The following is a 13,690-nucleotide window of genomic DNA, read 5'->3' as shown; positions in this document are numbered from 1 at the left end:
ATCCATAATCTTTAAAAGATTTGTCCCACTATTGTACCTCACGCCGCTAGAACCCTAGCCCACAAAAAATTGCACCCGGTTTTGAACGCAAAACTCATAAACCACCACAATTTTACCCGATTTTGAACGCAAAATCCATAATCTTTAAAAGATTTGTTCCACTATTATACCTCACACACCTATCCCACAAACAATTATACCCGATTACAGACACAAAACCCGTAATTCATAACATTTTTACCCGGATTTTAATAAAAAAATCCCATTAAGTAGGTGCCCAAAAAATCTTAACCCATTTAACTCCCTGAACTTTTAATACGATGTGACTAATAATTCCTCAGCACCTACAACCTCACTTATTTCTTTAGAAGTTCAGACACGCATTTAAATTCAGCACTAGTAAGCTGGAAATGAGCGAATGCCGTGCTACGACAAAACTAAAATTATAAATTTAAACCAATTAAAACCTTCTTATTAAACGTATAATTCGATATTTTTTTGTTTATATTACCTATGTATTATGCATTACTTATATCGGTATATAACACGCATTTTATACGCAAGAAAGTGCAGTTACTAATCTGCCCATCTACATCAATTATTAAAGTCGATCGACGTTCGCGCATTCTCGCTTACGATGTGGATTAGGCCTACTGGGGACACCACAATAAAAAAAACGCGCCTCGTGTAATACCTCATAAGCAACACGGACGATGTTATTGCGTGTCGTTTAAAGGTGGTGAGGAAAATTACACAACAGTGTTATCTTAGTATCTTACATAAAGTATTCATTAAACACCAATTAAATAATTATTTATATCAAGAAACAAGAAATATTGAAATTTTTTAAAGTATTTGTAATATTACAATACAATAGTTTTGAAAAAAATAATATCCCCTAACTTGTTAGACTCTGAGTAGTTATTTTATTAGTCCTTATATTTTCACTATCAAAGACATAAACAAAAGTGGGTCAACTTTAATATTTCCCAAAAAAATGTACGTATCTAGTAATTAAAACATTGATGATTTAAAAAATATTTTATTTATTAATTACGAATTATACGATTTTTATACGAATTATTAATTACGAAATGGATATAGAAGTGAAATACCGTTCATTTGGTCTGGCTTACCATCAACTTCAAGTTTATAATAAAAATTAAAATTAAATGAAGTGTTGAAGTTTGTGATATTTAAAGATAAGGTTTCTTCATATCCAAATATTTGTATATTTTGTATAAAATATTTTATACACCTCCAGTCGGCAGTGCAACTGCGGAGAGAAGTTTTAGCCAGCTAAAATTTGGCAATATTGAGCATAAAAAGCAGCATGGCACAAACAATCAATTTTTATAACGTAATAAGTACATTTGGATTAATGAAAAAGCGCAGAAAATTATTGTAATATTCTTTACTATACTTACTTTTATTTTAATATATTATAATAATAATTGAATTATTTTTCTATTAGATTAGAATTTGGAACTGCCATCTACTGTGAAAATGCCAGTTATTGAAAACTAAAATTAAATAAATATACTGCAACTATGTATACAAATATACAATTAATAAAATAATAAATATGTATAAGACCTTCTCAAAATCTAAAATATCGAAATTATTCAAATATTTCAGGTAAATTTGTTAATTGAATATACATTTTAATGCAACAAATAAAAATAAAATTGAATGATAATACCAAAGTTTGTAAGTAAGTTTTAAATTTTACTTAAAACTTAGTTGTGACTTATATTTTATCGCTTATAGTTATATCAAATGTTGGTATTAAATTATAATATAAATAAGGTAAATTGCGAGCGTAGCGAGCGACTTTGCAATGCAGAGTTGGTTGAACCTTCTAAACAATGGCGCAGTGGCCTCTCGTAAGTAAGGCCCACATTACTAAAATCCTGGGTTCGCCACTGGAGACAACACATGCAGATGTAGCATCCTCACATTTGGAGGTATAACGAATTTTATGTTTCTTCGGGTAACGCCTAAATTTAAAAACTAATCTCGCATGATTAGAAAAACAGTGTGCTTTATATTGGTGAAAAAAATTAGATTAAGTATATTTTGATTATCGAATACTTTAAATTTTCTATCGATGCATACTTGTTACACTTGTTGATAATTTTGAAATTTTCATATTTCATTTTTTTACATACATTTACGGGGTAAAGATTGTCGTGTAAACTCCAAAACTAAGCTAACGAGAACGTTATACATTATATTCGTAAAAAAAAAATATCGAAAATCTTTAATGGTACTAAGTAATTTCTGGAAAAACGTATTTCTGTCAACTTTGTGTAATTTTGATTTGGAGAGTAAAAGAGTTATTATCTAAATTTCAAAACAGGCTTACATGTTTAAAGAAACGGCAGGTTAGGTTAATTAATTAATGTTTATTGCTGACCGAAATCGAAGCTACGAGAAGTAAAGAAATTATTTAAACACATTTACATTCAAAAACACGCTAAGTTAAGCATTAAAGAATTCAATTTGTTTTTAACATCGTGGTTTATTAAGAATTTGCATTTAACGTTATTGTATTTGTTAATTTTAACTGGTCTTGTTCTTTGTGCTTGGTACATTTTTATAAGAAATCAAATTCTTTAATATTCGAGACAAATCGGCGTGGATGATATGGAGGATCCACTGCAACTTCGGTTTGACCGACAACTGGTATGTAGCGACAGTGGCAACAATGATTGTAAAGCTGATTGTCGGGTCACCTAAAAACCATATTTCAGGTTTCACGATACCGTCCCTTTTTTACAAAAAAAAAAAACATAAATTTATTATACACATAAATCGAAAAAATTCTAATATGTCGAGTGTCAACACAGTAATTAACACAAGATATTTTTTAAATTATATGAAATCTAGAAAAATTTTAAACTTAAAGTCATATAGTTAAAAGTACCATAACTAATTGTAATTTTTTACTACAAACAACCTCCAAAGTTAATTATTGACGCATTTGTATTGTTTCGAAAGACCGAAAGACGACGACACACACAAAAATAAATACATAAAAATCATACACACATGCTTTCAAGTTTATTTGAAAATCAATGTACGAACCACACAGAATTTAAAACTTAAAAAATAATAACGACAAAATAACGACGTAGTCAAATAATTGTGTAAAAAATACTATGTTAAAAAAATTAAAAACTTTTCGAAATAACGAGTGTGTACACAGACACTTAATGGGCCACCCCGAGTAGTTCTGCCAAGCCATACTATAATATAACAAACCTACTAATATATTAATAACCCATCAGTGGAGGATTAACCATTGGCTCGTGAGGCTCGTAGGGGGCGGCAAATTTATTACGTTATTCTATTTTTCTCAAAAAATGAACCAAAAAAGAAAAAAATTTGAACCGTTACTACATTTATGTCACTGCCAGGGCGGCTGCGGCTATACCCGATTACGCGTCACTCTTCGGTGTTAGCCCATTTAAACTGCAATCGTTGGATAGTATTGAAAAAAGAGGGGACTATAAACACTGAGCGTGTCTCGGGGCGCCGTGAAGGTATTAATCCGTCACTGATAACCATACATACGCGGAAATCTATGCAACGAGTTACGTGTCACGGGTTACCCTTGTTTTTCTTGAGGCCCCTGCGCATGATGAACTTGCAAATCTTCTGAACGGACGAGAACTTCGTCTTGCATCTTTCCGACAGCGGCAAACGCGAACGGGATTCGAGCGGCCCGCAAAGGTCGACGTTTTCTGTGGACGCGGCAATCACCACCACCTCTGAACTCAACTCCGCGTCGTCCACCTCCGCCTGCACACCGATCACCGGAGTGGACGTCCGCGGTTGTTCCTGCTGCACGTCGTCCGCAGTGATGGACTGCACGTACGTGCTGATGGAATTGTCGTCCCACCAGTAACGTTGGCGACGGCTGACCGACGGGACGGTTTGGGACGCGTGGCCGCGCTGGCGATCAACCTTGCAGTTCACCAACAATTTGGACGCGGTGGACGCGCGCGCGGACTCCGCGTACGGCCGCGGCGCGTACGACACGGCGCCGGCCGGCATCGGGCACTCGTGCACCACGTCGAACATGCCGATCCGGGTGGCGCGGCCGCGACCGCTGCTCACCAATATCTTGGCCACGCCGCGCGCCACACTCCGGGCCACGACGGCCGTCGGCGCCGTCCGGTCGCCGTGATGCCTGCAGTCGGCGTCCAGACACGGGTCGTCCGACACGATGTCGATCAGCCACGGCCGCGTGTCGTCGCCCAACACGAACGTGCCGCGGAAAAGTTCCAAGCAGTTGGGCCGCAGGTCGAGCGAACCGGCCGTCGCGGCCGCGGTCATCGCCGACACGACGGACCGTCGAATCGCCGAGTAGATTTCGTCGTCGTTTTCGCCGCCCTCGTCGGCCGCCCGTTGCCGCAGCCGTTGCCGCAGTCGCTTCGGCTGCTTGCCCGTTGCTTTCTCGTCACGCCGCATGATGGTGCTGGCCAGTTGGTCGAGGCCGCAAGTCAGCGCCGTCGGCCGCAGCATCCCGTGCAGCCCGTGTGACTTGGCCCGGTCGAAGTGACCGGACACAGCGGCATCCCGGTGCAGCGAGAACCGATGCGCGTACGGTTGGACGGCGCACGTCCGGTGCAGCCACACCGTCAGCCGGCCGTCGAGCGTGGACAGCACGATCCACGTGTGCACGTCCGACTTGACGTTGTCGCGCAGCAGCGGCGTCTCGATGTACTTCTGCACCACGCGGTCGGAGCCACCCGACCTGCCGATGCTGTCCAGCAGATCGTCGATCTTGTTCGACATCACTGGACGGCCGCCGTGCAGAGCGGCCGTAGACTTGACGATCCACACGTTCTGATAACCGTCGATCGCCGTCTGCGGCCTCGCCGCGGTCAGCTGATGGACCAGCAGGACGCTCGTCGCGGTCAGAAACCGCAGCACCGCTTCCTCGTCGTCGACCGGTACGGTGAACTTCCGCTGGTCGTGTACGATCTTATAGTAATGTTGGAAAAACGTTTCCCAGGCACCGCCCTTGCCCAGAAACGATGCCGGAAATAGCGTCCTGTCGTCCGTTAGGTATTGGTGACATTTAAACGCGGCGAAGTTGAGTGCCGAAAGAGGAACCTGCGCGATATCACGATATGGAAAATTGTATTGTCGAAACGTCTCAGGTAAATATTATGGATGAAAAATTTATATTGTAAATATGCGTGATGTATTCGTGTCTCATACTAACAATGGCGGATACAGTGGTCCTAAACTAGGGGGTGCAATTTGTTAGTTATAAACTAAAATTTCAAAAAAAAAACTTTGTTGGAATATATGATACTTTTTTGGTGAATTGAATATAGTAATAAAATATCGTATATTCTAAAACTAAAAAACCCTAATAATTATAAATTATATATAAAATATAATAAAAATAATATAATCATGGATTATAAAAAACTCCGTGTTCTAAATGACACAATATTGTGAAAAATATTTTCTGCTAATCCAGCAATCCAGTATAATAATAAAATGAAATAACAAAAAAAACCACAACGAACTTTACAAAAATCTGTTTATTGAAATCTTAAAATTAACGAACCAACCAAAAAGACAAAAAAAAAATATCAATAACTAAAAAAAAAAAAGAAAAATGTAGTAGTTTTCGAGTATACGACGTACCATTTACTATTTATACTATTTCCAACTACGAGTGCAATGAACCTTAACTAATAATAGAAGCAGAAACAGTTTTGCTAGTACCGATATACTCACTTGACCGTTTTTGGCGCACATGTTTTGATGACCACCGTCCACGAACGCCCGCAGTAACGACACGCAAGCGGTTAGTGAGTAGTCCGCGACGAAGCTGTCCGCGTGAATCCCTTCTGTGCGCGCGGGGTACGCCCTTGGATAGTGGCCGTCGAACTCGGATCTCCCTGCCAAAGCGTGGCCGCACAGCTTCAAAGAGGCGTTTGCGTCCCGCGGAAACCGGTTGACCACGACGTCCGGGCGCAGCGTCATCCAGTCGACGCCACCGCTGTGCGCGTCCATCCACATCAGACCAGACTCGTAACGTTTGGCGACTCCCTTAACGCGCTCCTCGTTATTATGCAGCGATATCACCTCGACGGTGGCAACTATTTTACACAATATTCATATTATAAATATGCGGCACAAACCGATTTTGTTGAAAATAAAAATGACAGAACTCATACTACAAAGCGATCGCACATAAATGTCAATAAATGTAGTAGACCATGGGCGTATTTAGACATTTTTTTTCGGTGGGGCTGAGGTATTTTTAATTATATTGAACTTCTACGATTTAAATATGATAGGAAATAATAAGGAGACTTAATAAATATTTCCTGGATTTCAGGGGGGGCTCAAGCCCCTCGGCCCCTCCCCCCATAAATACGTCACTAGTAGTTGTTCTGCAGTGGCCGCGGCCCGTCCCAAATATTTATAGATACTTGACATAGATTATATGAATTAATATGTATCAATCTATGACACGAGAAATATGTATAGATATCATCGATCAAATTACTATGGTAATTTAAAAAAATAAACATTTCATGGCATTTTGTAGAATTCGATTTTTCAAGACTTATCGACATATCTATTAGTTCATCAATTGTGCAAATGAACACAATCCAATCAATGTTGCCAGGTCGCACTATTCCAAGTGACATCGAATTCGCTTCAAAGTGACAGGGTCTAATATAATACGACATTCTATTTTACATATATTTGCATACTTCTAAGTTTCGAGCATATTTGACTTAATTTGGCATAATCATTCAATTTTTTATTAATTGTAATGAGCCATTTAAATTTTTAAAGTATTGTTACTAATTTTGATGTAAATGGGTACCAATTTTGTTTAAAAACTTTAAAAATACTATCTATATTTAAAAAATATAATCAAACGTTGTTTATTGGTTAAATAATTAAAAATAATGGTTAACTCACATGTATAATACGAATATAATATATATATACATCTATATCAATTATACTATTATAGTTATTATAGTAATTATAATAATTACTATTCAAATACGAGTGAATAGCACTAAAGCATAATAATAAGAAAAATAAAAATAAAATAAAAATTACAGTTATTGCGGTGTATGAATAGATAGTTTATATATAAAATTAAATATTGTCCTGCGTGTGACCTCATTAAAGTTGACTATATTAAGCAATACATTCCCATAATCTTAGGGTTAGACTAATATTTAGAGACGAAAATTTACGAATATAAAAAGTAAATTTAATTATTATATAATCTAAAATACCTACCTACCTAGTCAGTATAGGTAACGAAATTGATATTCATTATTCAGCAAAAAGAAAATAAAGAAAGTGTAATGGTGATTCAAAATATAAGGTATAATTTTCAAAATGTTAGGTTGAAATAGTTATTTTTTGTTAATGCTAATAAGAGACTTTGGTCTTTGAGGCAGTTCTCTACAAGCAAACATAATATGTTCATATGCATTTTAGTTTTGATCATTATTTGGTAAATAAAGTATGAAATGCTGACACAATATTATTATATTTCAGCTATAGAAATATATTTTTACGAATAGGTCACGTAGACATACAAACATATTATCAAATATAGACAAAAAAAAAATAGCAACAGAAGCAAAAATATGAGTTAAGTAGAATCTTATGTTATAGCCTACCTAAACGACAAGTAATTTTTTTATTACTATGCTGTCACTACTAGAGCATAATAATATTCAGGCAAAAACCCTTCAAGTGACCAGAAGTCAAGATAGTTTATTGATAATTTTTAGTTTTATTTATTTTTACATCACCAATTAGCTTTGTTATAATTTAATAATTTATTGGTATCAATTTCGTCGAGAGTCGAGAAGTTTGTAAACCTGGTAATACGTGTACCTACTTTATACGTATTAGCGTAAGTGTAAAACAAAATTTAACCAAACTTAATTTCTTCTATAAGTAACCGAAAAATATTCAAATGTATTAAATTCACAGCTCTATTCATACCGTATCCATATTTTATTAAACTTATCAGGTAGCTAAATTTATTAATCATGTGTATTTGCAAAATCACAATAAAACTAAATTTAAATAAAGGAAGTAGGTAACCGGTTTTCTATACAGTAAGAGTTGCGTTTATCTGCCCATTTAACGGAAAGGACGAATTAAATTTTAATTCAATGATAAATCTTTGCATTAGGAAAACGATTTTAAGTGGTGACAGTCTATGAATCTATTATCATATAAGTATATATTACCTACTATTAATTTTTTTTACTATTAGTAACATGATATTAACTATGAATAATCAATAGCATACAATTAAAATATCGTTGAATTACAACAAAATAACTAAAAACATTATTCTTTATATAAATATTGAATTTTGTCCAAATTTAAACTTCAAATGTTTATAAAAAAAAATTAAGTTTATATACTTTTTAGATTTTTTGGATCAAGTTAGAACTGTAAAAATAATATTTAAATGTTCGTGCATTTAATAAATTGTGTTTAAATTTGAACTTAAAATGTGACATTTTGTTATTTAGTTATCCAAACTAAATACCATAGTTAAAAATAATATATAATATTATTACAATTAAAATATAATTTAAAAAAATTTAAATGTTTTTGCAGGTTGAATGCCGATCAAATATGGAATATCTAACTTTTACTATGCTTTTATCTATTCTGGTAATAACTATATTGATATTAATACTTAAAGGCAGAAATAATATAATATTAGCCAATCGAATACCAGGACCAAATGGATGGTTTCTTATTGGTATGCTACCACTATTTTTAAAAGGACCAGAAAAATTAATCAAAAATTTGTTAAGAGAATACCGAATGTAAGTTTAGACTTTTAATAATATAATTATTCTAGTTTTTTAAAAATTTATTTATTTATTTTTAAAAGCACATTTTATTGTACCGTCCATATGAATTCACAATTATAAAATTTTATGATTTACAATTACTTTAAGTATATGTAACCAAAATTAAATACTAAACTATTTTAATTGACATATATGTGTAATGCCGTAGTGGGTAATATGTACGTATAATTTTTAGATATTTGCTTAAAATTATTTTAGATATGAAAAGTATATAATTAAATTCTGGCTTTTTAATAATTTATATATTGTACTCACGAGACTTGAAGATATAGAAATAGTTCTTGGAAACCCAAAATTTTTAAGAAAATCTAAAGATTATATGGTTTTACAAGAATCCATTATGGGCCAAGGAATATTTTCTATTGACGACATTGAACAATGGAAAAATAACAGGTAAATTATAATATATTTACTATGCAGTAATTGAATTTACAATTAATTAAAAATAGCATAAAAACGTTTAACCAAATTGTTCTAAATTAAACAATGCGGCAAAAATTAATACATATTTTTTTGTCTATATTGTTTAAGAAAAATAGTAATTAGAGGTTTTAGTTTTACATCTACAAATTCGTTTATACCAATATTTTACCAAGAAGCAAACGTACTTGCTGAAATACTCCTAGAAAAGTGTGCCTTAAAATCAAATGAGTGTAATATTAATGGCCCTGTTAGTATGGCTACAATGGAAATGATCGGAAAAACAGCTTTAGGTATAACATTTAATGCTCAAACAGGCGGCTGCAATCAATTTGTCGAACACCTACAAACTGCAATGCATGTATGCTATTTTACTTTATCGGATACTTATTCAGTTATTTATATGATAATATAAAATAATATATAATAATATTCTTTTACTAATTTTACTAATTTATTTAGGCGTGGGAGTATAGAGTTACACATCCATGGTACTTAAACAACACATTATTCCGATTTTCACCAGTGAAATATAAACACGATCGAAGTCAAAAAATCATAAACGAATTTACAGATGAAATTATAAAAAAAAAAATCATTGAATTCACCAAAAATATAAATAATAGTCAGATAAAAATAGAAAAAGATGATGAAGACTGTTGCCCAAAATCAAAAACTGTTCTAGAAATTCTTTTAGGAAGCTCTCATAAAATGGACCACGGACAAATACGAGACGAAATTGTTACAGTTATGATAGGTATTTATATTATACATAAATGATAATTATTTAATAATTATTTGTTATTAGACTTTCCATAACTTATATAAAATAAAATAAAATTTTACATTCTACATGAAATAAAATTGATGATATTTCAGGAGGGCAAGAAACAACCACTATGGCGATCACTTGTATTATTTTCATGTTAGCTCATCATCAAGACGTACAAAACAAGGCACATATATTATACTTTACTAATAAGTATTTACATTACGTATAATTAAACTCCATTAATTTGATTGAGTTACAGGTATTTGAGGAACTACAATCAATATTTTTGAACGGAGATTATAATAGAGCACCTACTTATAAAGATTTTCAACAAATGAAATACATCGAAATGGTAATCAAAGAAACACTGCGACTTTTCCCTCCGTTGCCATTTATCGGCAGAAGATTAGATGAAGATATGAAAATAGGAGAATACATGTGCCCAGCTGGTAATTTTAAAACAAACATAAATTTACAGTGTATTAAAAAAATGTGAATTACAAATTTCAAGGTGCTGCCCTAGTTATTTGCCCAATATTTTTACAATCGAGTCCATTGTATTATACAGATCCAGAAAAGTTTAACCCGGACAACTTCTTGCCCGAAAATTGTGGTAACCGACATTCGTATGCATACATTCCATTCGGTGCGGGGCTTAGAAATTGTATCGGGATCAAATATGCTATGCTTCAAATAAAAACTGTAATTTCCACGCTAGTGAGAAAAATAAAATTTTCCCCGTCTGACAGATGTCCAACACCGGAAGACCTAAAATTAATGTTTTTAATGACACTTAAATTAGTTGATGGTTGTTACGTCAAAATCGAACCACGGACGTGACTAGCAATTAATCATTAAAATTACATTCATATTAAACCAGTCCAAATGATCCGATTGAAATTAAACGGTGCTCTATATTGTAATATGTAATATAATAATTACTAATTAGGTACTATTAAATGTTTATTAACTAGTATTATAACAATCATTTGGTCGTAATTTCATTATATTATAACAATATCTCAATGTCAATCTATATAATTAAGTTAATATATTTAAATATTAAAATAAATTAAAAAATATTTCTCTTTTCTTAAATATGTTTATATTTTTTTATGCTTATAGTATCAAATCAGGATAATATTATCCTACCCCTTATTATTTTTAACTCTGCAGTTATCTGTAGTTCGTGTGGTGTAGCCTGTGTTATTTCTGAAGTCGTAGTGCGTACTATATGTAATGCTTTCCAATTTTCATATTACAAGAATTTTCAACTAGGTATTCAACCAAAACGAATAGGTCAACCTATACTTAATAGTTAATACCTCTAATCAAATCATAACATTCATAACTATAACAACAATGAGCGATAACAATTTTAAATAAGTACCGGTTTTTCGGTCTAATAAAATCTATAATATTGTTTGGTGGTGTTCTATTAAAAATAATCGATGTTTTCAACTTCAAGGAATCACATATATTATATGTTTTTGGGTTTTTGCTATTATTTTGCAACTAAGGTATCTTACATTAGGTACCTAAAATGTTAAAGTGGACCAAAAATATAATATATCATTGTTTATTATGAAGTATCGCTATATTAACTATTAAGTAATACCTAATAGGTATAGGTAAAGTAACATGATAAGTAGTGATATTTAGCGTTACCCAAAATTGGTTTGAGTCAGAAAATCAAATAATTATATACCTAACACAAAAACATATATGTGTTAAAACAAACTTAAAACTGTTCAAAAATATTCATACAAAATAATTAATACCTAAGTATTCGATTAAAATTAATTGGTTTGTTAATAATTATTGTATCAAAACAATTTGTTAGAACCGTTTTAGACATAAATAAAAACCATATATTTTTTGGGTGGTTTTTGACTAAGGGTATTGCGTATTTTTTGTTCACTATGAACCATTCATGCATAAAACATATAAGAAGTACCGATGAACTGAAATATAATATTCAGATCAGTGTTAAGTCCTACGGTGTACATTCTATAGGTATTATATTCAGTTCAACGAGGAGGTACTCACCACTCCGACCGAAACCGCAGTTGTCGTTGGCCGTAATTTTGCCGATCCAACCATTTTTGATCAACGTCATCTGAGTTTCGGCTGGCATCTTAGCGAACGTGGTAAATATGTTTCTCTCGCGGATCGCCTGTTCTAAAGTGCCGACCGAGTTCTTGCCGCTGTCTCGACACGACTTTCCGCTCGACGACTTAACTTTTGTGTCCCTGAATTTTTTAGACGACTTTTCACCGCCGACACCCGATGTGTCTGCGGTAACGATCTTCACGGTTAACGAACCACCGGGTCCGACCGAATCGACCTTTCGCTTCCGTTTAACCGTCCCATTACTCGACGACGAATTACCACTTACGCCTTTTTTGGATCTCTTGCCACCGTTTTCTTTAAGTGCATCTTCGTTGTTACGGGCCGTCGGCATGTATCCAAATCTCGGATTATGTGTTATGTGTTGAAATTTGTGAATAAATTTAGTGTTTACTGTGATAAATTTTGATGAGTAAAATGTAAATAATAGTACGTAGTTAACTATACTAAATATATTTTGTGTTCAGCCGTAAATATGGCAACGATTTATAGAAAAGGGAGAAAAGTATAGGCAACCACTTTGCCGAACAGCAGTCGTCGAGTGTATAATTGAATAAGCCACTATATTATAATAATGTACCTATATGTACATAAATAATTGAAACGGTACTGAACGATGGCAGTCCGTCAGCCTATATTACTAAATATATTTTATGTACCAAGTGTATAATACTAAATAATAACTTACTACGCTATACATTTAAATGTAAATCTTTGTTTGGATTTTTTATATTAATATTCAAAGAATTCTCGAGATATTCAATACTTACTAAATAGAGTCTACTTATTTATCTGAACTACCGACATACCATATGTGTGTTGCAACAGTACGAATCCACATTAGTTAAACACCTGCAATGTATCAATCAATTAAATAGATAGATATGTCAGTATGTCAAACTTTTAGTACCTATCACATCTTTATAATTTTTTTAAACCCGTTTTTAGCTTTATGTCTATATCGTTATTTGACAAAGACGGCTAAAGACATCAAAATAGACTAAATTTATGAACAAAATGTAATGAAAGCTATGTGTACAAATATGTGTTTTAATTGAAGTAATATTCAATATTTGTTTTTCCGACTCAAATATCAATGAACGTAAAAATAGGATTCGTATTTTTTAATTGTAGCATTGTATAATACTATTTATATCATATTGTTATAATGTTATGATTCATTTTTAATAATAAAAACAGTATTTTGAAATATTAAAAATCGCTTCTATAAACATGCTATTAAATGTTATCAGTTTTCAAAATTTAAATTCATTCAATCTTAATAATAACATACCTAAGTCCTAAAGTTTTGTATAATATTTCTATTCGTTTTGAATAAATTTAAAATAATTATAGTATTCATAATATTCGCGTTTCATTTTCGCATAGAGAAATACACCGATTAAAACCATTCATACATTTCCGTAATATAATTTTCAGATTAGACTCAAAC

At 33.2% G+C, this 13,690-nt stretch overlaps 2 protein-coding genes across 2 annotated transcripts; one reads left to right on the top strand and one right to left on the bottom strand.

Moving 5' to 3' along the window:
* Positions 1-3,573: 3,573 nt before the first annotated feature.
* Positions 3,574-12,622, bottom strand: LOC132931888 (protein monoglycylase TTLL8-like). Its single transcript, XM_060997965.1, has 3 exons — positions 12,157-12,622; positions 5,767-6,131; positions 3,574-5,127 (listed from the first exon to the last, which is right to left on the bottom strand). Exons 1-3 carry the CDS (start codon positions 12,569-12,571, stop codon positions 3,607-3,609), a joined length of 2,301 nt encoding a protein of 766 aa, XP_060853948.1. The 5' UTR covers positions 12,572-12,622; the 3' UTR covers positions 3,574-3,606.
* Positions 8,659-11,022, top strand: LOC132931891 (cytochrome P450 4C1-like). The gene is given in 6 exon segments (XM_060997969.1): positions 8,659-8,866; positions 9,125-9,308; positions 9,447-9,696; positions 9,798-10,092; positions 10,215-10,556; positions 10,619-11,022. Coding segments are annotated over 6 exon segments (1,596 nt in total). The 5' UTR covers positions 8,659-8,670; the 3' UTR covers positions 10,948-11,022.
* Positions 12,623-13,690: the final 1,068 nt, after the last annotated feature.

The sequence above is a fragment of the Rhopalosiphum padi genome, chromosome 1 (assembly GCF_020882245.1).
Source record: "Rhopalosiphum padi isolate XX-2018 chromosome 1, ASM2088224v1, whole genome shotgun sequence".
Lineage (NCBI taxonomy): Eukaryota > Metazoa > Arthropoda > Insecta > Hemiptera > Aphididae > Rhopalosiphum > Rhopalosiphum padi.
The sequence above is the reverse complement of the archived record's forward strand: the minus strand, read 5'-3'. Positions and strand labels throughout refer to the sequence as shown.

What these genes read in the sequence shown, in the direction of transcription:
- LOC132931888 (XM_060997965.1), bottom strand. Translation starts at nt 12,571, where the DNA reads ATGCCGACGGCCCGTAACAACGAAGATGCACTTAAAGAAAACGGTGGC. An exon ending in CTGCGGTTTCGGTCGGAGTG is followed by an intron (nt 6,132 to 12,156) that starts GTGAGTACCTCC and finishes TGTGTAAAATAG; the next exon opens with TTGCCACCGTCGAGGTGATA. An exon ending in TGTGCGCCAAAAACGGTCAA is followed by an intron (nt 5,128 to 5,766) that starts GTGAGTATATCG and finishes GATATCGCGCAG; the next exon opens with GTTCCTCTTTCGGCACTCAA.